The sequence below is a fragment of the Neovison vison genome, chromosome 2, assembly GCF_020171115.1.
Source record: "Neovison vison isolate M4711 chromosome 2, ASM_NN_V1, whole genome shotgun sequence".
Lineage (NCBI taxonomy): Eukaryota > Metazoa > Chordata > Mammalia > Carnivora > Mustelidae > Neogale > Neogale vison.
In genome coordinates this window covers 182,521,039-182,545,763 of record NC_058092.1, presented here as the reverse complement: position 1 = coordinate 182,545,763, position 24,725 = coordinate 182,521,039, and the positions used below count along the sequence as shown (strand labels likewise).

Here is a 24,725-nt window from a genome sequence, read left to right as displayed (position 1 = left end):
CCAACACCATCTATTAAGAGATTGTCCTTTTCCCATTATATATTTGTGGCTCCTTTGTTATAAATTGGCCATGTATTTGTGGGTTTATTTCTGGTTTCTCTATTCTGTTTCATTGATCTGTTTTTATGCCAATACTATACTGTTTTGATTATTATAGCTTTGTAATATAGTTTAACTGCCCTAGGTTTTGGTTGTTTCTCAAACCTTTGTGATTGTCCAAGAAGTCTTTTATTTTTTGTGGCTCCCAGTAATTGATGGTGTGCCAAGGCCAATGGGAGTCCCAAATGGGAGGATCTCAGACAGCACTTCGATTCAGGTTGATTGGAAGCCAGACACTCAGGTAGCAGCTTTTAAGGTATGCAAATATGTATAGTACTGTAGGACCACAAGTGAAAGTCCCACTAGCCACCAGAGAGCCTAGAGGGGTCCCCTGGGTGGTAGTCATGGAAATCAGGACATCAAATAATGGTCCAAGCTCCATTCCAGGAGATAGCAGTGACTTGTAGTAATGCCGAGGGACAGGGCAAAGATGACATCAGTTTGCCTTAGTCCCCAGAGGTCTCCTTAGGAAGTCGATAGATGTATGCTAAACCAGAATCCTGCCCCTAAGGTTGAAGCTCCAGGACATGCAAGTAGACCTTTTTCACAGAAAGAATGGGGGTATAATTCAGTCTCCTGTTTGTGCTGTGACTGGGCGGTGGTAGCCAGCCAAGAACTCTCTTTAATTGTTACAACCCATGAGACCCCTGTCCCAGGAATGCAAATCCTGCAGTCCATCAGAACCTGGCACTCAAGGGGTATCCACTGCTTGGCAGCCACAAAAACCAGGACATCAGAAGTGTATACGGTTCCTCTGTGGGAGGTAATTGTGCTCTAGATTGTGGCAGAGGGAAAGCACAGAAATAAGGCCCTCCCTCTGAGGTCTCTGGGGAGGATTATAGTAAGCCCTTAGCCCTGTGTTCAGTTAGAAGCCTGCTTCTCAGACCAGAGCTACGGAACTAAGCTAATGGGACTTTTACAGAAAGATTGGACATCTTTATTGGTTGTCTCTTGCTATACCCTAGGGGTGGTAGCTGTTTAAGAACTCTTTCTGTTGAATAAAGTTCTTTGAGACCTGTGAGCATAAACCCCACTGGGTCCCAGAGCCAGGTGACCTTAGAGGGTGACCTAGAGGTGTTCCTAGGCAGCAGCCACAGAAACTGGGATGCCAGACCGGGATACAAACTCCTCTCCAGGAGTTACTGACAAGCTGAAGTGAGGCAGAGGGAAGTTCCAATATAAAATGTTTCATTTCAGCTTAACAAAGCAGAATTCCAAAACTGTTGTGAATTAGATATCTTTAGAAGAAGAACAGATAGTTCCCTTATATATCCAAAAAACAGAACATTAAAACAAAGTTAAACATTATTCTAAATAAATAACCACAATAAATTTTTCTTCATCAGTTCATCCATTCCAGTGTGAGGTGTTCTTTATCTGAGTTCTGTTTCCTCAGAGGCCTGTGCCTGAGTGTCTATTCTATGAAGCATAAGTGGTTTCATATACACAGTACAGTCCTTTTTGCATCCCTCTGAGATGTCCTTCTTTTTTGAAAATGCAAACTCTGGCTTGTTCCAGAGTTTATAGGAGAGATTTCAAATAAGCATTAGAGTAAAATCAATAGATGACAGAGACTAGTCTCTGACTTTGACTAGTTTATTGCTGATAATTGTCAAATGGAAAGATCTGAAGAGGGTTCATTATAAGAATAATACAGCTGACAGGGATATTTGGGTGTGTCTGTGGCATTCAGAACACATTTCTAAAAATCAGGATTAAGCTTGTTTTCATAGAAGACAGTGACTCTTAACATCTGACTCAAATATAGAGGACTGTAACTCTTTTTTTTTTTTGTAACTCTATAGATGAAAAAATGTTAAGATATAACATGATAATCCTGAGACCTAATGTACCAGGAATAACACTAAGAATATCAAGTAAAGAGATTTCACTTGATAAAAAAATCAGTATTTTTTATGACTTCATAGTAAGTCTGAAATACATCCCATTTGCAACCAAGAAGATACTAGATATGAATTAAAGCAGTAAGAATATACCACAAAATGTTTAAAATAACAGTTAATAACTGAAATTAGAACCAATTAGACTTTGATAAGTATAGGAAAATAAAAACAATTCATAAGAGTATTGAATAGTGCTTTACTTCACATTTAAAAATATGAAAAACAAGGATATTGACAAATCTCCAGGGACTTATCATAAGACAGACAATTTTTGAAATGTTTGTATTAATTACATTTTACCATATACATTTAACTTAGGGAAGATTAAGTGTCTCTTCTGATTTGACAAGTCTTCCCATGCAACTCTTGAAATAGTAACACATCAAACAAAGCTAATTATTTCTAGCATCTCTTCTTTTTTTTTTTTTTTTAAAGATTTTATTTATTTGTCAGAGAGAGAGAGGGAGAGAGAGCGAGCACAGGCAGACAGAATGGCAGGCAGAGGCAGAGGGAGAAGCAGGCTCCCTGCCGAGCAAGGAGCCCGATGTGGGACTCGATCCCAAGACGCTGGGATCATGACCTGAGCCGAAGGCAGCTGCTCAACCAACTGAGCCACCCAGGCATCCCTATTTCTAGCATCTCTTCTTATATATTAAAAGAATAACTTTTATAATTATCCAAGCCTCTCTGGAAAATCTCAAAGATATTTTCACAGATGCGTAAAAGGTATTTTAGAAGTTTCGTTTTTCCTATATTTAGGATATGATTTTGCGAATCATGTTGTTCATTTGCTAGAGCTGCCATAAAAAAAAACCACAGACTGACTGCCTTTATACAACAGAAATTTATTTTCTCACCGTTCTAGAGGCTAGAAGTCCATGATCAAGGTATCATGTTAGGAGTTTCAGTTTCTTCTGAGGCCTCTCTCTTTGGCTTGCAATGGTTGCCTTTTTCTGTGTTCTCACATGGCCTTTTCTTTGTGTGTTTGCATTGCTGATGTCTCTTCCTCTTATAATAAGAACACCACCAAGTACCCTAACAAATTCATTCTACCTTCATCTCCTCTTTTTTTTTTTTTTTTTTAAGATTTTATTTATTTATTTTTCAGAGAGAGAGCGAGCAGAGGTAGACAGAGTGGCAGGCAGAGTCAGAGGGAGAAGCAGGCTACCCGCGGAGCAAGGAGCCCGATGTGGGACTCGATTCCAGGATGCTGGGATCATGACCTGAGCTGAAGGCACCTGCTTAACCAACTGAGCCACCCAGGCGTCCCTTCATCTCCTCTTTAAAGCCTGTCTCTAAATACAGTTATATTTTGAGTTACTGGGGATTAAGACTTCAACATGTGAATTTTGGGGAAACAATTGAAACCCATAATAGGAAGGCAAAAATCAAAGAAATCATGAGAGGAGATTTGAGCACTTTATTAAGATACAACTATTGATGTTCGAAACAATACTTGGTTACTTATTTTACCAAAGTGACAGTAAAAGATTTCAGAATAAATGTGGAGGGTAGTAAGATTGAAAAGAACTTTTAGTTCTTCCAAAATTGAGGACCATTTGGTTTTTTTTTTCCCTCCTTAAATAATGAAAAACAAAGTCAATATAAAGCATCAAAGATTATTCTAATAAGACACAGAATTTTCTCTATCAGATTACACAAAAAAGTAAAGAATAATATTTTATATCATAGGTGAAGGCATTAATCATTAAATCATGGAAGCATACCCTTCAAAATTGAATGACTTTGCTAAGATGTTAACACATTTTATAGCTTCTTTCAGAACAAAATATAAACCAAGACAAATAAAATTCACTTGCTACATTGTCTTCATTTATATTCTTTCATGTTTTAAAACAAACAGACTTCCATCAGGATAGTGGTGTGGTCTCAGAGGGTCCATGAAATCAAAATGACTTTCGTATTATTATGTTCTCTTTGTTAACATGTAGTATGTTCATTATTGCTCATTTTTAAATTGAATCAGTATTTTAAATTTTTGAAAAAAAAATATTTTAAATTTTCATAGTTTTAGGGGTGCTGGGTGGCTCAGTTGACCAAGCATCCAACTCTTGATTTTGGCTCAAGTCATGATCTCAGGGTCCTGGAATTGAGCCCTGCAATGGGCTCCATGCTTAGAGGGGAATCTGCTTGAAGATTCACTCCTCTGCATCTCCCCCAGCTCTATGTGCTTCCTCTCTCTCTAAAATAAACAAATCTTTTTTAAAAGGGGGGGGGGTGGGGAACACCTGGGTGGCTCAGTTGGTTAAGTGTCTCCCTTCAGCTCAGGTCATGATCCCAGGGTTCTGGGATCAAGTCTCACATCAGGCTCCTTGCTCAGCAGAGAGCCTGCTTTTCCCCTCTGCCTGCTGCTACCCCTGCTTGCGTGCCCATAGTCTCTCTCGGCAGATAAAATCTTTAAAAAGAAAAAAGAAAGCTTTTTCTTTTCCTTAACTTTAAATTCTAATACAGTATTGGTGCTTTTTAACCTCTTAAACTCTGTTTAAGAAGCTTTTTGGGGTACTGAATGTCCTAGAAGTATAAAAGAATTCAGAGACCATCAAAAAGTACTCCTTTTTCCTTGTAAATCAAACGCACATTCATGGGCACTTGGGTGGCTTAGTTGATTAAGTGTCTGCTTTCTGAGCCCATCATGATCCCAGGGTCCTGGGATTGAATGTATCTTGGGCTCCCTGCTCAGTGGGGAGCCTGCCTCCCTCTGCCGTTCCCCCTGCTTGTATTCACGCTTTCTCTCAGGTAAGTAAATAAAATCTTAAAAAACGAAAAGCACGTATGTAGTTGTATCTCTCTGTTAGTACTGCTCCTAAATAGAAGTACAATTTACAGAATAGTGAATAGCTCAGTAATACCTTTCAGGTGGAGAGATTCCTAAACGGTCCTCAGGGCTTAGTATTGGTGGGCAGGGAGCCCTGTTTCAAAGTCTTCACAATTTTTTCTGACAATGTAAAAAGTATTTTGTAAAGAGCAAAGAAGAGTGTGAAATAGCCCTTCTAGATAGGACAGTATATACTACATAAAACTAACAAATCAGATAATTGGTATATACATAGATATTCAGATCATTTGAATTTAATGGAAAGTCCAGGGAGAGAGGAATTCCATGTAGGTATTGTATGTAAGTTTTATTTCAAGTACAAACTCTAGTTGGTTGGTAATGGGTCTTGGAGATATATATTGAGAAGGACTTTGAGAGAACACTTTGTTGGAGAAGAGTGTCGGATTTTTAGCATTGTGGTTATGGGTGGAAGAGGTAGTGCCTTTTCATAACTTTTTAAAACAAGGCATCACTAATCTGAGAAGGGAGGAGAATTACTCAACACATGAAAATTGGGGAGAAAAGGTCAGTTTAAATGGTGACCTAATAGTGTGCACTAAGTTATAAAGGGATTAAAGAATTAAATGTTAAAAAGTTCTGGGGCACCTGGGTGGCTCAGTCATTAAGCATCTGCGTTGGGCTCACCTCATGATCTCTGGGTCCTGGGATCCAGCCCTACATTAGGCTCCCTGCTTAGCAGGAAGCCTGCCTCTCTTCTTCCTCCTGCTTGCATTCCCTCTCTTGCTGTGTCTCCTCTGTCAAATAAATAAATAAATAAATAAAATCTTTTTAAAAAATGTTAGAAAGTTCTTAAAATAATTCTCTGATTCAAACATAGGAAAAGCCTTGGGGTTCCTGGCTGCCCCAGTCAAAAGAGCATGGGACTCTTGATATCGGGGCTGTGAATTGGAGCCCCACGTTAGGTGTAGTGATTACTTAAAAACAAAAACACATGAAATGGGAAAGCCTTTCTCAGCATTATGGCAATGAAATACGTTTGATTAAATGGAGAAACAAATCTTGTGTGAATCAAAATTAAGTTATTATTTAAGAAAAATGGTTGTAGAGGTGACTGGGTGGCTAAGTGGGTTAAAGCATCTGCCTTCGGCTCAGGTCATGATCCCTGGGTCCTGGGATCAAGCGCTGCATCAGGCTCTCTGCTTGGCAGGGAGCCTGCTTCTCTTCCTCTCTCTCTGCCTGCCTCTCTGCCTACTTGTGATCTCTGACAAATAAATAAAATCTTAAAGAAAAAAGAAAAATGGTTGTAGCAAATACAGCCCAAGATTAATTAGCCTGAATATCCAAAGTGCTCATACATATTGGTGAGAAAAACAGTGAGACACTTAATAAGTAAATAAGACAAACATTAACACTCAATAGATAAAGGAAATTAATGGAAATGCCCAAAGAGTAAATTCTTGTTACTAAAACCCATGCAAAAATTATTACCCTCTTGGAGTGCCTGGGTGGCTCAGTCAGTTTAGTCTTGATTTTGGCTCAGGTCATGATCTCAGGGTTGTGAGATCCCTCCACGCTCAGCAGGGAGTCTGCTTGAGATTCCCTTCCCCTCTCCCTGCTCATGTACTCGTCTCTGAAATAAAGAAATCTTAAAGAAAAATTATTATCAGGGTGCCTGGGTGGCTTAGTCGGTTAAGTGTCTGCCTTTGGCTCAGGTCACGATCCAGGGTCCTGGGATTGAGCTCTGCATGGGGCTCCCTGCTCAGCGGAGAGCCTGCTTTTCCCTCTCCCTCTGCCTCCCACTTTGCCTACTTGTGCTCTCTCTGTCAAATAAATAAATAAAATCCTTTAAAAAAAAGTTACCCTCCTTAGCAGTAAAGAAGTACAAGTTTAAAAAGCAAGAGATGAATAAATAAATGGAAAAGATTGAGTTAATTTTTTTCTATTACAGGGTAACAAACTATGTAGGTAAGGAAGCTAATGGGCCAGCTACAAGAGGAGGAAGTAATGTTAGCATACCATCATTTTTCAACACACAGTGAATTAATGGTCTAAGCACGGAGCATCAGTGGTTCCTAACATTGCAGAAAGGAACCCAGCCATGTGTGCTTCCTGATGGAAGAACAGCTCCTGCTACCACCTTATAATAGTTTTGTTGAAACATTCAGACTTTAATTAAAGCCTTTTTAGATCCAACCACCAGTTTACAGGAGGTACAGAAGACCAAGAGAAATGTGAGGGGAAACCTTGAGGATACAATTAGCAAAATTCAGTCTGCAAGAAGCTGTATAAGACAGATGACTAGATTTTATAAACTTTTTGGAGGAGTGATTACAAGGAAATTAAGAAAAATAATTTTTGGTACCTCCCTCATATCCCCAAGAAACTTATTCATGTGCTGTACTCATCTTTCTACTTGATTATAGAGAGCAGAATCACATTTTAGGGATAAATGAATAACATCCTGCTAAGTATTTTAAGGAAGCTAACAGTTCCAAGTAGATTTGTGAAAATTATGTAGAGAAAAGATTTTAAGTTGAATCATTGGTTTATTTAATATTTTAGATTTACCTTTTTAATCTGTTCTTAGAAGTTATTTTTGCCATAGAGCATTCTTGGTACTTGTGGAAAATTTAGTCATGTTGATGTTTTGAACTCAAGTTCTCAGTATGTTCTGAGCTAGGTAAATATTTCTTTGTATTATATATTGATGTTAACAAATATTTAGTGAGTTCTTTTGCAAATCAAACATTGTGCTTGGTAGTAGGGAATAATCAAGGAAATTAAGATGTGGTCCTTAAGAATTTATAATTCTGTAGCAGCCATGGTTACAAATAATACAAGGTAAAGAACTAGCAAACTAAAGGGTGGTGAGGGTCAGGAGTAGGATGACAGAAATGTATTATATTTGGAAATAATGAGACTTAATTAGCCTAGTATCAGGCTTGATGTTTTGGTATGTGATACCGCTAAGTGCTAGCCCAGCAGTCCTTTTTTTTTTTTTTTCCTCCCCCCACAGTACTTTTGATAATAGATGTTCTTTCCATTTTGAGAAGCAAAAGAGAAGAAAGGATGACGCATTGAATATCTTTTTGAAAAAGAACTTTATTAATTTTACTGCTACTAAATTTGCTTATTAATTATTTTGGACTAGATTTGGTTTGTTGGGTTTTTTGTTTTAAGATTTATATATTTTTTTTTTTTTTTGAGAGAGAGAGAGAGACACTGCAGGTGGGGGAGGTACAGAAGGGGGAGTCTTAAGGAGACTCCCACTGAGAGCAGCACACAGCCTGACATAGGGCTGGATCTCACAGCCCTGAGATCTCAACCTGAATGGAAACAAAGAGAGCTTAATCGACTGCCACCCAGGTGGTTGATTTGGGTTTTATTGATAAAAAGTTGCCAATGAAGAGCTGTGTGTGTCATCTTTTGTACAGCTATAGTAAAAGAAAATTTTTCATTATCAAGTATTTTACTCAAGAACTTTTAACACTCACTTGTTTGTTGTCATTCTTTTTTAAAAATTAATATTCTTTTTATTTACTTCTGAGCTTTTACACCTTTTGTTCAATTTTTACATCATCTTCAGTTTAAACTAAAATATATTGAGATAAAAAAGGCATTGACTAGGGGCGCCTGAGTGGCTCAGTGGGTTAAAGCCTCTGCCTTCGGCTCAGGTCATGATCCCAGGTCCTGGGATCGAGCCCCACATCCGGCTCTCTGCTCAGCCGGGAGCCTGCTTCCTCCTCTCTCTCTGCCTGCCTCTCTGCCTATGTGATCTGTTTGTCAAATAAATAAATAAAATCTTTAAAAAAAAAAAAAAAGGCATTGACTAGAAACACCGCTTTATTGTACAAGCTGGAAGAAAGACTTGCAGACTTACCAAGTGCTCGTTATACTTGTAGAATCATTCAGTGTGTGTCACTCAGTCAGTCTCTTTTCTGCAATAATAAAAATATTCCAAGTCATTTTATACTGTTGAATGCTGAATACGATGTCTTATTGAGTTAGATTATTAAGGGAAGAATCCAATAGCATATTTGATAGCCTGAAAATATATAAATCTTGAATTTCTTTACATCTTATTTTTATTACAGATTCTGAAGAATATTTCTGTGTAAAAAGAATTTTCTCAGGGGGCGATCAAAGCTTTTCACATTACTCTAATCGCCAGGTAATAGTAGTCATACAATTACTGAACTCAGATAATTTTGAATAATTTTTAAAGCCCATATTAATGTTCTTTGTATGTTACAAAGTAGTTGCCTTAAACTTTTTTGCCCCCAAGTCTGCAGAATTTTTCTGATCCAGTTGATAAGTACTGTTTCTGGTATTTAGTAGAGGTATACTCGGTTAAAAAAAATGAAATACATAGTGGAAACTAGTCTTGGTTTAAGTTATATATATATCTGCTCTCTGGCTAATCTACTTACTTTAAATTTAGAACTGTGGGCCACCAGATGACTTTAGATGTCCTGATCCTTCAAAACAGATCTGGACTGTGAATGAAGCTCTTATTCAAAAATGGCTGAGCTACCCCTCTGGAAGGTTGCCTGTGGAGATAGCCAAGTAAGAAAAACATTTTGCCTACCCAACACAAACACAACCTCTTACCTCCATGGTAGTGCTATCTTGTACTTAGAAGTTTTTGTTTAAATAAGTATTTTATTAATATCACTCACTAAAATAATCGTTCACCAAATAGTTCACATAAGTTTAAATGTCTGGAATTTCTATAATATATTTTAAGAGCTCTCATTTGAATATATTTATATGTTTTAATTCTTTCATATATATAATATTAAATGATAACTTGAAATATTAAACACAACCACTAGGATTGGATTTGAAATAATGTGACTTCTAGCTTCTTAGTGTTCACTGTCTTAACTTTTATGCTTCTTAAAAGATTTAAGTATTAAATCTTTCTTGAATATTCTTCTTATAGATGAACTTGTTTAGAGTTTCCTGTTGTTGCAGGTGGTGTTGGTTTTGGGGATGAGAGACTATATCTGATAAGCTGTTTTTATTTATTTATTTATTTATTTATTATTTAAAGATTTTATTTATTCATGAGAGACAGAGAGAAAGAGAGAGGGACAGAAAAGAAGCAGGCTCCCCAATGAGCAGGGAGCCCGATGGGGGACTCATTCCCAGGACCCCAGGATCATGACCTGAGCCGAAGGCAGATGCTTAACCATCTAACCCACCCAGGAGCCCCGATAAGCTGTTTTAAATTATAGATTGTTTTCCTAAATTAAAATTTTTCTTAAAAGCCCCAAAAAGTGGATTTCAGAAAAAATAGTAACATCTGATATTAGAGTTACCATCCTGTATAATTAAGAAAATTAAATGTATATGTTTATGTAAAAAAAATATTTTTTTTCACAACATCGATTGTGTCTGTGATCATACCACCCTGAATGCACCTAATCTCATTTGATTTTGGAAGCTACAGGATTGGGCCTGGTTAGTACTTGGATGGGAGACTGCCTTGGGAGTATAGTGGGTGCTGTAGGCTTTAAAAAGAAAAAAATATCAGATCAGTTTGATGCATTTTAGAAAGTCTAGGATAAGTGCTATTACTTTAACCTTTAGTAATTTAGCAGTTTGTAAAATTCTGATTTATACTACTTGAATATTGGTTAGAGGAGTGCTCTGTGGCATTAAACAGTATATTAAATATTTTGATTAAAAAATGTGGACACTGGATTTCTCATTTTGTGATTTGGGGATTTTTTAACTTTCTTTTAGTGAAATAGATGGAACATTTTCTTCCTCTGGTTGTCTAAATGGAAGTTTTCTAGCTGTTAGGTAAGTGGTAATTCTTTGGTATGCACAATTTTTAAAATTTATTGTATTAAGTAATATATTAAATAAATGAAATAACTTTAAGGGTGTATTATTTTTTTCTCTCCCTCTCTTTTTTTTTTTTGTTTCTCTTTTATAGCAATGATGATCACTATAGAACAGGTACCAAATTTTCGGGGGTTGATATGAATGCTGCTAGGCTTTTATTCCACAAACTTATACAACCTGATCATCCTCAGATATCTCAGCAGGTTTGTTCTTGAAGTATTTTACATTTTGTTATGTAGCCTGTTGAACTTTTTATTATTTTGTATATTTATAGCCTAACCAACTTTGTAGTTTTAGAGACTTCATTGTGATGTGCTGTTTATGATTGTATTATACAAGCCAATATAAGAATTAAATAAGGTTTTATTTTAAAGCATTTACAGCTTAGCTGTCAAATATCTGTAAACCTCTCCAGATGTTTAAATAGACCTTTAATACTTAACATTACCATGTTGTTTAAGTTTCTATATAGGTATAGCTATAGAGAGTTTATATTGAAATTTACACACCAGAGTTTTAAAATGCTCTTAGTAATGCTTAGGCATTAATTTTCCCTGTGTTTCAAATCACATTCAGTGATTCATTGTAAGATACATTTTTTTTTTTACCATTTTATGTTTGCTGTGTTTATGATTTTTCTCCTTCTTTTTGGAAAGTACATTCATTTTAAATAAAGTAGGTTTTACTTTTTGTCAAAATATAGGTGGCAGCTAGTTTGGAGAAGAATCTTATTCCTAAACTGACTAGCTCCTTACCTGATGTTGAAGCATTGAGGTTTTATCTTACTCTACCAGAATGCCCCCTGATGAGTGATTCCAACAATTTCACAACAATAGCAATTCCCTTTGGTACAGCTCTTGTGAACCTAGAAAAGGCACCACTGAAAGTACTTGGTAAGGATTTTTTTTCTTTTGTAATTTTTTCTCTTTAAATAAAGGTGCTAATAAGTTTTTAATTTTTTTTGCTATCTGAAATTTTGCTACCCTGCTTATTTGACACTGTCTTACAGAAAAATAAACCTGTTTTTCCTTTCATTGCTTTTTTCTAGTCATGCTGGTTATTAGAGGCAAAGTATGTTAAATATTAAAATTTTAATCAAACAACAGCAGAGACAGTATCAGGGAAGAGAACCAACTATTTTCTGTATTTCCTCTCCCTTGTCCCTCTTGGTCTTGCTATTAAAGAAGTAAAGGTGGAGGAACAATTAAAACTGAGCAAAGATGGGTATTAAATCCTTCTTGAACCTTGTATATCTCTTACCTGCTAATTTTTTGATTTTATTTCTCTGTCTACTATTAATCTGATCATGTTGTTCTGTCTCTATCTACTGTAATTTTTTGGCCTAAACTTTTCTCAACTTAATTTCTCAATTTGTGTAGATTTCCATCTGTCTCCTGGCCATTATAGTTTGCTTGCTACATTTAACCTAGTACTTTCTTTGCTGATAGAATTTATTGATTTATGAAGCTAAGATATATAGAAGTCATAAAATCAGTACAGAAAGTTTTAGGCTGAGGGTGAGCAGAGGAAGTAGTTAAGCAAAGTGTAGAATCCTCAGTAAGTGAAGCAGGGACTCACAAGAGTATTTCCTTCCATGTTGTCAAAAGTTTTTGTATTTCTGTCTGCCTCATAAGATTATGGTGTTTGTAATTAACAGCTACAAACAAATATGTGGGGAAGAACAAACATGTTAATACTTTACATAGTTCTCAGTATCCAATTTTCAGGATTACCTTGCATTTTAAAGGTGTGGTACTTCACAATATTTCAACTTTATGCTAGGTTGAAAGATAAAACTTGAAAAGATCCCTAAATATTGGGTCTTCAGCATCTGATTTTCAAAGCACTTTTTTTTAAAGGTGTGGTGTGGGTTTTTTTTAAAGTTTATTATTTTTAGTGATCTGTACATCCAAAATGGGTCTCAAACTCCTGACCCTGAGATCAAGAGTCCCGTGCTCCTCCTGTTGAGCTAGCCAGGTACCCACCCCGAAAGCACTTTTTAATATTAGGTATAGTATTGAGTTTTTAATATAATTTAGGAAGCCACGAAATGAATTCAGAAGACCTTTCATACTTTTTTTTGCTTCTGAGAGCTTTCAGAACAGTATTCTTTGAGAGTAGGATGATGTCTGTAAACTCTAGAAATGTTACAAAAAATACTGTGTTATATGGATCTTTCTGGGATTTTGAGAGGGTTAAGAGTACTGCTTTTAGAAGAAAAGTCTTGTATGATTTTGAAAATTGTGATTCTTTTTTAAAAAATCCATTTTCTTTGTATGTTCATCCTTTAATAACAGAAAACTGGTGGTCAGTACTTGAACCTCCGCTATTCCTCAAGATTGTAGAACTTTTTAAGGAAGTCGTGGTACATCTTTTGAAACTCTACAAGATCGGCATCCCCCCTTCTGAAAGAAGAATTTTCAACAGTTTTCTTCATACTGCATTAAAGGTTTTAGAAATATTGCATAGGGTATGTCCAGTAGTTCTTTTGTTTTCCTCTTTCCTCATTGCTGCCTAATAGATTGATGATGTTTATTTTAACATTAATATTATAGATTTAGGTTAGCTTAAGAGATACAGATTACAGATATTTAGAAAAGTTAAGTTTTTCTTTAAAAAAATAATACATACTTTGAAACTTTGGTCTTACTTGACTTTGTTAGGCATTTGTAGATAACTTCTCTGTAGTTGGGCAGAACAATAGCATACTAATGAATTAGAAATCTCCTTACACTTCTTTGTGAAGAACATAATTAGTTTAAATATGATTTTTGTCATTTATAAGTGGTTATTATATGAGAGATCGCATCCTGGTTGTGATTATGAATATTTAAACTCAAGTCCTTTTGTTATTGGGTACTAATGGTTTCAATCAAAGTAGAATATTCCATTTGAAACAAATGACTAACTTGAAATTGGAACCATATATAATTCATTAATTTGCCTATTGTTCTTTCCTGCCCTTCTTCCCAGTGTAAGAAATAGTACTCTTTACACTTGTAGCAGTTCAAAGTTACATGAAGAAGTAGAGTCTCAGCTGTTTGATTAAAGATGGATTTGAGACATCCCTGACAGCTGGTAGGTATATCTCTGTTATGCCATTTGGTATTCTTGAGAAGCTATTTTGGGAGACATGACCTAAGGGAGAGAAGCATATGTTTCTTACCTCTAGAATGACTAAAAAACCCACTGGAACCTTTAATCTTTAGTTTCCTCTCCTTAATAGCTTCTTTAGCATTTTCAAACCCTTCTTGCCTAGTGTGAAGGTAAATATTAAGGGATAAAAGAGATAGTCCTTCTTACTCTTTTAGTGAAGTTCCTGGGTATTTCCTTTAGTGAAGTTCCTTTGGTATTGAGTATGTTCAGGATTCCTAGTAATTCTCTTATTATAACTGAAGAGATGATTGCCATTTCTTTCCATGGGAAAACAAGTCATTCTTTCTTTTGCCTTTCCCAGAATAAGGCTTTCTTGCAGCATTTTAGGGTTAATTGAATTCTGCAGTAAACTTCTACTAAAATCCTCTGTCTTCATTGGATGAGTTTCTATTTTTCTGTGTGCCTTTTGTCTAGGATTCAAGAGATTAATTAGATTTTTTTTTTCTTTCCTCTGGACTCTGTTTTACTGTTACTTCAGTGAATCCTCCTTTGTCAGCTGGACCCTATTGTCAAATAATTATTCACTCTCTTCTTTATCTGTTTATTAATTACTCCTTTAAAAAAAAAATTGGTTTCCTTAGCTGTTTCCTTACCACAAGTTAAAGGGAAGGTGGGAGAAGGAGAAGAACTTGAACTTTTTAATAATTGAGGACTTAACTTGAGCAAGTAGTTTAAGTTCTTTGCCTAGTTTAGAAGCCTCAGCTTGTACTGAGGTAGAACCCTATGGGACTCCATCTCCAGAGACTTTTTTGATGGAGCCATGCTAGAAACTAGGATCCTATGTTCTTGCTGGCTAAAAGGGAAGAGGAAATAATTTTAACACTGGCCAAGATTAGAACCTCCCTTCTACATTAATTCATGTGAGCACTTTACATATATTCTTCATTTAACTTTTTAAACTCTGTAGTTTATAAAACCCCTTAATCTAAATGTCAAAGGTCATAAACCAGTAAATAAGAGAGTCGAAATACAAATGCAAATCTGCTTCCAAAGTCCCTGCCATTTCTAATATACTTCTCTATTAGCAGGTATGGTAATAGAACATATTTAGAAAGGGGTTTGCTGTTATTTTTATGCCCCTACATTTAGAGGTTCATACTTACATAATCGCAGGTAGCATTTTATTGTTAGAAGACTATTTTTGCTGCTTCCTATTGGTGTGGTTTTGAACAAGCCTTTTCCTTTATCATATATGTAAATGGAGAATTATCTATAAAATAAGGATTAAAATACTGGCCTTGAAAGCTTCCCATGATTAATGTATTATTCAAATTATATAATATATGTAATTATTCTACTTTCATAAGGCACTGATTTTGTTACTACCATCACCACCACCACCATTTGGGAAACAGCTACTTTCAGTTTGATTTATTGGGTTATGAGGAAACTGGGTGGTTGTTTGAAGTTGTTACACTCAAAAGCAGAATGATAATGGTATTAATGTCTAAAACATCATGTCTGAAGCATTAATGTTTGAAGCAGCTCTTACTGGGAGTCCTTAGGGCAATCACTTATCTTTCTCCTCCTCCTCACTTTGAAGAAAACTTTCCTTGGTCCTAATTTGCCACAAATAGATAGTTGTGGATATTATCATCAAGGATGATTCATTTTCATTTTTGGTGAAACCCAAGTTGCTTATCAGAAACTTGTACTTTCAAAAACACCTTCTGTCTGACAACTGTGTTTATATTCCTTCTCTTTGCTCCATGGTTGAAAATTAGAAGTTGCCTCAAATAGTTGCCTTCTTGACCTACTGGTCAAGGATTACGAATTAGATCAGGAACTAGAGAATTGGACTGTGTTTACTAATCATTTCAGGATATGTGGATGACTGGTTCCTCCCTTATGTCATGTCCTTTCAAAAGCTTTTAAGTTAAAAATCATTCCCAGTGTTCCAAATGGTATTATAAGAAAGATAGCTCTGGTACTTGCTGTCAGGAATGGATATAATTACCAGTAAATGAGTTTATTGGCAAGTCATTCAATTATTTAGTGGTTTTTGAGTTTTGACACAGTACATTGTAGAGATACTGATATACCTAAAGAGAAGACTGACTTGGCATTTCTAGCCTAATTGCTACATATCATGGTAATCTTCTAAATCAGTGATTTTCAAATTTTTATTTTTTTGTTAAGGAATACTTAAATAAACCGAACAGATAAGGCACACATATATACTTAACATATACCACCTCTGAACTGAGGTTAATGAACCAGAATACTAAACAGTAATGAAAAGTGAAATAGAAGTGTTATGATGAAACATACATAGATTTTATTTTGTATATTTTAGGCCATAATACTACTATATAGGTTGTTTTAAACTTGGGATTTCTTCTTTTTTATTCATCTCAAAAATGTTTATTGAGAACCTACTATGTTATCATTGTATTAGACATTAGGGATGCAGTATAAAGAAAAGATGTGATTTCTGCCCTTGTTGAGATTATAAATATAGAACAGTATAGACATACATATAATTAAACATTTGTTATAAAGCCTGGTAAGTGCTAGATTGAGGAATATAAAGGGTGCTATGAAAACACATAAGAAGGCTCATAACTCTGAAGAAAAAAGGAAGGCTTTCTGGAGAAAATAATGTCGGTGTTATCTGCCATACAAATGTGTGTGTGTGTATGTGTATGTATGTATGTATGTGTGTGTGTGTGTATATATATATATATTTTTTTTTTTTTTTTAAATTTATACTGTTGATTTTATACGTAAATATATGCAGGTCTTTTAGGTAAGTCTTCTTGTTTAACTTCCCTGTTTTTCTTAAGAGCAGTATTAACTGATTTTCTCTTCAGTTAAATCATTGTGACTGAATTAAGTACCAGCCATTATTTCCCCCAGTGTAAATTTGATTTTTGTCTGTTTTGAGCCAAAACTGGTTTCTGAATTGTTTTTTATTCTAGCATAGCACTTCTTTTCAAAAACGTCTATCTGCAGGATATGCAAACTGCAAACATTGGTTGCTATTGGTGAAGGAAACTACAGTTTACCTTTTAAAATCTAAAATATTTAAGATAAAAATATATATTGGTCAGTGAGATGTGAGTCATTTTGTATAGGACTCACTAAATTTTAGGGTCCAATGTGATTAAAAGTTGGTGTGAATTTTTATAAACAAAAATATTGGAGAGGGAAAAGGCAGAGTTTTTTGTGTAATTATTGTGTATGTTTTATTTTTTAGTAGAAAGAGCTTTGCTAAAGATGCTAGGTTGAGGGGCTGCAGATTTTTCCTGTAGAGATAGTAGTATTTTATGCCTTGCAAGCCATATGGTTTCTCTTGAAATTACTCAACTCTCAAAAAAAAAAAAAAAACCAGTTCTCAACTCTGCTGCAGAGAGTGCAGATAGTATGTAAATGGAGGGACATGGCTCCTTTCCAGTAAAACTTTATTTCAAAAACAGCCTGAGGGCAGGATTTGGCTCACAGGCAATACATAGTTTGCTGACCCCTGCTCTAGGATGAGGGTTTTGATTGCCATATATAAACTAAGTATCTTTATTTTGTTTGAAAGCCAGAAATAGCAGTTTTACTCTGGTCAGTTTTTCCCAAATGTGTATCCTAACCACAGATATAAATTTGATCAAACAGTGAAAAAAAGACTCAGAGTGCTTTTGTCACCAAATAGAGGGATTAAAAGTATCAACTTTGAAAATGACAGCAGCATTATTTTCTTTTAAAGATTTGTTTATTGGGGCACCTGGGTGGCTCAGTGGGTTAAGCCACTGCCTTCGGCTCAGGTCATGATCCCAGGACTCATGATCCCAGGGTCCTGGGATCGAGCCCCACATCGGGCGCTCTGCTCAGCAGGGAGCCTGCTTCCTCCTCTCTCTCTGCCTGCCTCTCTGCCTTCTTGTGATCTCTGTCTGTCAAATAAATAAAATCTTTAAAAAAAAAAAAAAGATTTGTTTATCTGAGAGAGTGCACATGCACGTGCTTGCACATGTCAGGGGTATGGGGAGCAAGAAAAAGAGAATCTCAGGCTGACTCCCCACTGAATGTGGAGCCCAATGCAGGACTTGATGCCATGACCCTAAGATTATGACCTAAGCTGAAATCAAGAGTATTACTAGCATATGCTTCTTAAACTGGGTTATTTGTTCCCTTAAGAGGAGGCCATAGGATCAAGCATTGGTTATATTTGGTGACTATTTATTAATTTAAAAAATTTTTTAGTTTATTTATTGGGGTGCCTGGGTGGCTTAGTTGGTTAAGTGGCTGCCTTTGTCTGGTCATGATCCCAGGGTCCTGGGATTGAACCCCATATTGGGCTTCCTACTCAGTGGGTGCCTGCTTCTCCCTCTGCCTGATACTGTCCCTGCTTGTGCTCTCCCCCCTGCCCCTTGTCAAATAAATAAATAAAATCTTAAGAAGAAAATAATAAAATAAAGTTTATTTATTTATTTTTCAAAATTTTATTTTTTTATTTGACGGACAGAGATCACAAGTAGGCAGAGAGGCAGGCAGAGAGAGAGGAGGAAGCGGGGCAGAGAGCCAGATACGGGGCTCGATCCCAGGACCCTGGGATCATGACCTGAGCTGAAGGCAGAGGCTTTAAACCACTGAGCCACCCAGGCACCCGAAGTTTATTTATTTTTAAGTAATCTCTACAACTGATGTGGGGCTCAGACTCATGACCTCAAGATCATGCGTTCCTTTTTTTTTTTTTTTCTTCTGACTGAACCAGTCAGACACCCCTTGATTACAGTTTTAAACATTAATACAAAGTATGTTTTTGTATATATTCTAAATATATGTTGCACACATTTATCTATGCAAATAGTCATATATTCATATGTGCATATATATATATGAACATATATTGAGGAATAAAATTGTCATATAGTAAGTTAAGAAGGTGTTTTGTTTTTTTTGTTTTTAAGATTTTATTAGAGAGAGTGTGCATATGTGCATAGGGAGGGGCAAAGGAAGAGAATTTGAAGCAGACTTCCCACTAACCATGGAGCACCACATGGGCTCCCATCCTACAACCTTGAGATCATGACCTGAGTTGAAATCAACGGGCAGTGCTTAACTGACTGAGCCACCTAGGTGCCCTCAAAATGCATGTGTATTAAAAAAATAAAGAGTGCAGGGAAGTTGGTTAAGTGTATTCCTTTAGCTGAGGTCATGATTCCAGGGTTCTGGGATCAAGTCCCACATTGGGCTTCTTGCTCAGTGGGAAGCCTGTTTGTCCTACTGCCTGCCACTCCCCTGCTTGTGCGCGCGCACATGCAGTCTTTCTCTCTCTCTCTCTCTCTCTCTCTCTCTCTCTCTCTGACAAATAAAAAAGTAAAATCTTAAAAAAAAAAAAAAAAGAAGTGCATGTGTGTAACAGAGGTCTTTGTTAGATTTCTGACTCTTAGCTGTGTGACCTTGGTTAAGATTCTTGAACTCTAAGTCTTAGTATTCATCTATGTGATAATAATAGTGTCTGTGTCATAGGGTTGTTTTAAAGATTAAATGAGATAATGTACATGTTTCTTTTGATGTCTTATTTTCTTCTCCTAAATGTGCCATCTTTCCTAGTCATCTGTATTTGGCCCTTTTTGTTTTACTTTCTGCCTCTCTCTCATCTCCTGCCACAGTATTGTCTCCTTTAAGGAAAATGTTCTCAGTTAAGTGTTTTAGGCAAACCTTTCTCTTGCCATCATTTTAAAATGAAAAATGACTTAATACCAAATTTCTTGTCCTTCCCAGCTATCCTCTTCTACCAAAACTGTCTTCTTTTCCTGACTTATATGTGTTTGTGTTGCCAATTTGTGTTTTCAGTTCCTCATGCTTGAATTTTGAAGTTGGTTTTGACTCTTTTCGATATCAGTTAGCTACCACAGCCTCTGCATTCTTTCTTATTATCTAGAAATCTTGAATTTTTAATATCTTGATTTATTTCCCTCCACCAGCCTCTGTACTTACTTGTGACTATATTTCACACCATTAACAGAAAATTTTAATAAAATACCATTCTGAGTCTATCATTTATTGACTCTAAAACCTAATTTCCCTATGAAATTTTTCCTTTCAGCTCGTGCTCTTCTCTTTGCCTAAAATTTTCTTCCTCAGACTTTGTTTTGAAATCCTTTTCATTCACTTTATTCTTCAATTTTTATTTTGAATATCTTTATATACAAAGAAATATTGAAAGACAAATGAAATAGGTACATACCCTCCATTCTAGATTCTGTAATTATTAACATGCTGTCACATTTGCTTTTCCATATGTGTATGTATATACTTGTTTCTTGTTGTTTGAAAGTAAATCCTGATGTCACCTCAGCATTCCTCTTCTTGGGCATTTTCCTATATAACAGCAATACTATTATTTTTCTTATGGAAATTAACTGTAATTCTATAATATCATCTACCTGACTATCCAGGCATATTCCTATTTATTCTGTTGTGCCAAAAATTTTTTTGTATTGCTGCTTTTTAAAAAACTAGAGTTGAGTCAAATTTCTTTTTTAAAAAGCAGCAATACAAAAAAAATGATGGCAAGAGAAACAAAGGTAGATGCTTATAATTAATATCTTAGTTACTGACTTTTCATTTAATTCCATTGTGGTCAGAGAACATACTTTGTTATACCTTGGATTCTTTTAAATGTATTTATTAAGACTTGTTTTGTGGCCCAGGATATCTTATTTTAGTGAACATTCTATGTACAGTTGTTGGGTGGAATATTCTATTATGGTGAATTCAAGATGGTTGAAATTGTTCAGATCTTTGGTGCTTGGTGGTTTTTTCTTTTTCCTTTTTTTTTTCTATCAGTTACCAAGAGAGGGGTGTTAAAATTAGCAACAAACTCTGTTAGTTCTCCCTTCATGTATTTTCAAAGCACTGATAATTTGGAATTGTTATATGACTTCTTGATAAAACAGTCCTTTTATCATTATGCCTATCAAATGTGCAATTTTTTCTCCAGAAATGCTTGTCTTGAAGTCTGCTTTAAGAGTAGCCTCCCAGTTGCTGCTTTCTGCTGGGTTGTATATCTCCCGCCGCCCACCGCCTCCACACCAAGTCTCACCTTGTGCCCTCAGAGTTTGAGAGGTTAGCCAAAGCAAGCGCCTGGGTGGCTCAGTCAATTAAGCGACTGCCTCTAGCTGAAGTCATGATCTCAGGGTCTTGGGATCAAGTCCCAAGTGGAGTTGAGCTCCCTTTCCCTCTACCCCTCCCCCTGCTGGCACTTACTTGCTCACTTGCTCGGTCTCTCTTTCTCAAATAAATAAAAATGCTTTTTAAAAAAAAAAAAAAAAAAAGCGAAAGATGTGAGGGGTACTTTGCATGCTAGTTTTATGGCTTCACCCTCTGGATTCCTTTCTGGGATTCTTCTTTCTCATTGGCTGCCTCACTTTATGACATTTGCCTCTTCTGTCTGGTAAAACTGCTGCTTTGTGCTTGAGGTCTTACCCCCTTACCCCTCACACTGATTTGGAAGTACTCCCTTGGGCCAAAATGTATATTACCCATGCTTCTTTCAAAGCTTGTGTCCTTTCCTGTTCCTGCTTACTTTTGGTTGCTCTCCAGTGTTTTCAGATTTTGGGGGTTATATAGATTATCCAGAGTTTATAATTGTTGTTGTCAGGAGGTTAGTCTGACATTAAGAGCTCTGCTGTATCCAGCACCAGAACCCCTGTATGTCTCTTAATTTACAACAACCTCCACTTTTTTATCTCATTCCCTTAACTGTTTGGAGATTTCCTGGCCAGTCTTCTTACGAAAGTCCTACAATCAGAGTATTTTATTATTTCTTTATTGTGATGTTTAATTTGTTCCTCTATCTCTTGTATTACCTATGAACTGGAATTTAGATTAAGACTTGATTAGATTCAGGTTAAACGTTTTTCTGCTTCATAGATGATGCCTGTATTTCTATTTTGCATTATCACCAGGAACATTATATTTGTCTCGGTATCAGTGGTGATTGATTTGATCACTTGGTTAAGATAGTGCTCTTCACTGCAAGGATTTTTTTTTTCCCCTTTGTAATTAGTAAGTAATTTCTAGGGCGGTAATTTGTCCTCTTTTCATTTTTTTTTTGTGCTCTACCCAAATATCACCTCTTAGTTTTTTTAAGATGTCAGTACAGAGTAACACTTAACAAGCATTAGCTATTCTTATTATTACTTAATTCCTATTCCCCAAGCAGAAGTTCTTAGAGATTCTAGTTTTTATAGACCATGTATACTTTAATGGTACATATCTCATGTGGTGGTTAAAGAAGTATCTTTCTTTTTTTAGTAGATTTTGAGGTACTAAATGCATATATTCCATCTTAGACCTCTTTATGTTTCACATAGCACTTAACTAACATTTTGCATATAGTAGATACTCAGTAAAATTTTTTTATAGAAAGACAAAATTAGCTAAGAAATCTCAAGACTTTTTCTGTTTAAACATTTTTTAATCTCTTTATTAGGTACTGGTTAAACTTAATTTTAATTATACTTTTTTTGTAGGTAAATGAGAAATCGGGACAGATTATACAGTATGATAAATTTTACATACATGAAGTACAAGAATTAATAGACATAAGGAATGATTATATCAACTGGGTCCAACAGCAGGCCTATGGAATGGTATGTTTCCTATTGCATTTTATGATTTCATCTTTATGTATCATTTATTCTCAGAAAAGAAACAATTGCTTGTTTTTGAAACACCAGAGTTTTTTCAGAGCTTTTATTCAAAGCTTATTTTTGAAATAAAAACACATTGGGAAGGAATAGCTACTTTGCAGTATTTATAAGTAGACATTCTGCTCTTATACCAAAGCCCAGCCAAACGGAAGAAAAACGCAAATGTGACACTGATTCTTAACTTCCACTTATTTTTCTTGAGGTTGCCTCTAAATTCTGTCATGTTGAGAATATTGGAGTCCCTGATACTGGAACTCTAGGAATGTTGTGAAGTTAGTGCCTCAGAATTATCAGAAGAGAGTTGTAGGACCATTGGTTCCAGTTTCCCCACTTTCATTAAGTTTTTAATTTTTGGAGTTTTGACCTAAATCCCCATGTGTACATACTCCTTCCCATGTGGCTAAGTCTCTAATAACTAGATACTTAATGTCCCATTAAAATAATAGCAGTCTTATAAAGCTTCATTTAGACACACAGAACTTTAATATAGAAATGGGTAGGCAGTTAGATCTAAAACAGATTTGATGCTAACCATTATAGTATACTTGAGGCCAACTTTTTCCCCCATGAAGTAGGTAATTTAAGCAATGTGTCTGTAGCAGTTTTAGAAGGCTGAGTAGCCTTTCATTGCTTGCTGGGCACCAGCTGCAAGCTCCTTGTGGATAGGCACTCTATGATTTCACTCACCAGTACTTCTAATGGTGTCTGGAATAAGTGTAGTAGGCACCAAACACATATAGTAGTTTTAGAATCTCAGTGTGATTAGTGCATGCTCATTTTGGAATACTCTAATCTGTAGAAATCAGGTCACTTCTAGAACATCTTTTGCTTCCCTAGGTATATGCATCTTGATTAGAGGAGAGACTTGTTGATCCCCCTCACCCCAAGAATCATTGAGTTTAGGTCAGATTTGTAGCCTTTCGATAGATTTAGGTCTACTCATTTGCTCATTCAACAAATACTGAGAATATTGAGAACCTCCAGTGACAGGCATCAATTTAGGTATTGGAAATACATGAGAAACCAGACGGATAAGGGCCATGTTCTTATGTAGTTCATAATCTGGTGGGAAAGATGAACAGTAGTCCAGTAAAGTAAATATATTAGCTAATAATTTGTAGTCTATCGAGAACTAAAATAAAAGAATTAAAGAAAGACTGTGGTTGATTTCTTGCAATTGAGTAATCAGTCTGTCTGATGAAGTCCTGTCTGATGAAATATGAGCTATATTCTAAGTGACAAGGAGCAACCACATAAGATCAAACCAAAGAGGATTTCAAGAAAAAATGAATATCCAGTAAAAGATCTTAGGTGAGAACAAGCTTGACATGTTTGAAAGATAGGAAGAGGCCAGTATGTCTAAAATATGGAAGTTGGAAGAGTTCTGGGAAAGGATCAGAGAAATGGACAGGCACCAAATCATGGAGGGTTTTAGTAAATTAGGATCAAGAACTTAGATTTTATCTGAAGTATTATGGTAAGCCATGGCATGGGGTGGGGTGTGGTGTCAGTATCCTGACTTTGCATATAAGCCCAGACAAAGCAATGTAGGGTCAAAGACCCTAGGTCTTTGAGCAGTGTTTTTGAAACTGGAGTGATATATGGACCCCTTTTAAAGTAAAACAATTTCTAAGAAGTCCAGCATTCACTTACATTGTTATGATCATCTTATTTAAATATATACAGACACTATACTAGTTCTAAACTCCGGCTGCTTAGATTTTAAAAGAACTCTGAAACCATAACAAATTTATATAAGTAAGACTACAGATTTTAAAAATCAAGTTAATATTAGTGTGGAGGATAATTGTTTTGATGATCTGGAGTCTCACCTCACAGCCTAAATATGATGAGAAAGTAGTGTATAACATAAGAGCACCTGGATTCAAATCCCAGCTTACAGAGAGTAAAAGCTTAGCATTTACTCTCTGTATGTCCTTGGAGAAATGATTAATTCTTTTTCTGTAAATTAGGGATAACAGTACCTACCTTTTATAGTTACTGAGAAGATTAATTGGTATGATCCATATAAAGTGCTTAGGGCATATAAAGTGCTTAGTGCACTTTATATGGATCATACCAATGATTGGCACATAGTTTTAAGTTTTGGTAAAATAATGGCTGTTGCTGGCTGCCTATTCACAGGCTTTGTTTGGCAGTCATTTCTGTTTTGAGGTGTCTAATGTTATCTTGCTGTCTTTCTTTATTTGAACTACAGCGAAACATTTGCTTTTAGAATGAGATGTCATATTCATTTGGCCC

General features: G+C 35.8%; 1 protein-coding gene across 3 annotated transcripts in view; it reads left to right on the top strand.

The window, feature by feature from the left end:
• Nucleotides 1–24,725, top strand: part of HERC4 (HECT and RLD domain containing E3 ubiquitin protein ligase 4) — a 117,405-nt gene that overhangs the window by 56,116 nt on the left and 36,564 nt on the right. For all 3 annotated transcript variants that reach the window (XM_044239628.1, XM_044239627.1, XM_044239629.1), the window contains 7 exons: nt 8,895–8,971; nt 9,242–9,366; nt 10,552–10,611; nt 10,748–10,859; nt 11,360–11,549; nt 12,954–13,126; nt 22,284–22,403. In XM_044239628.1, coding sequence (XP_044095563.1) covers nt 8,895–8,971; nt 9,242–9,366; nt 10,552–10,611; nt 10,748–10,859; nt 11,360–11,549; nt 12,954–13,126; nt 22,284–22,403 — 857 coding nt within the window. The remainder of the gene's footprint in view (nt 1–8,894; nt 8,972–9,241; nt 9,367–10,551; nt 10,612–10,747; nt 10,860–11,359; nt 11,550–12,953; nt 13,127–22,283; nt 22,404–24,725) is intronic.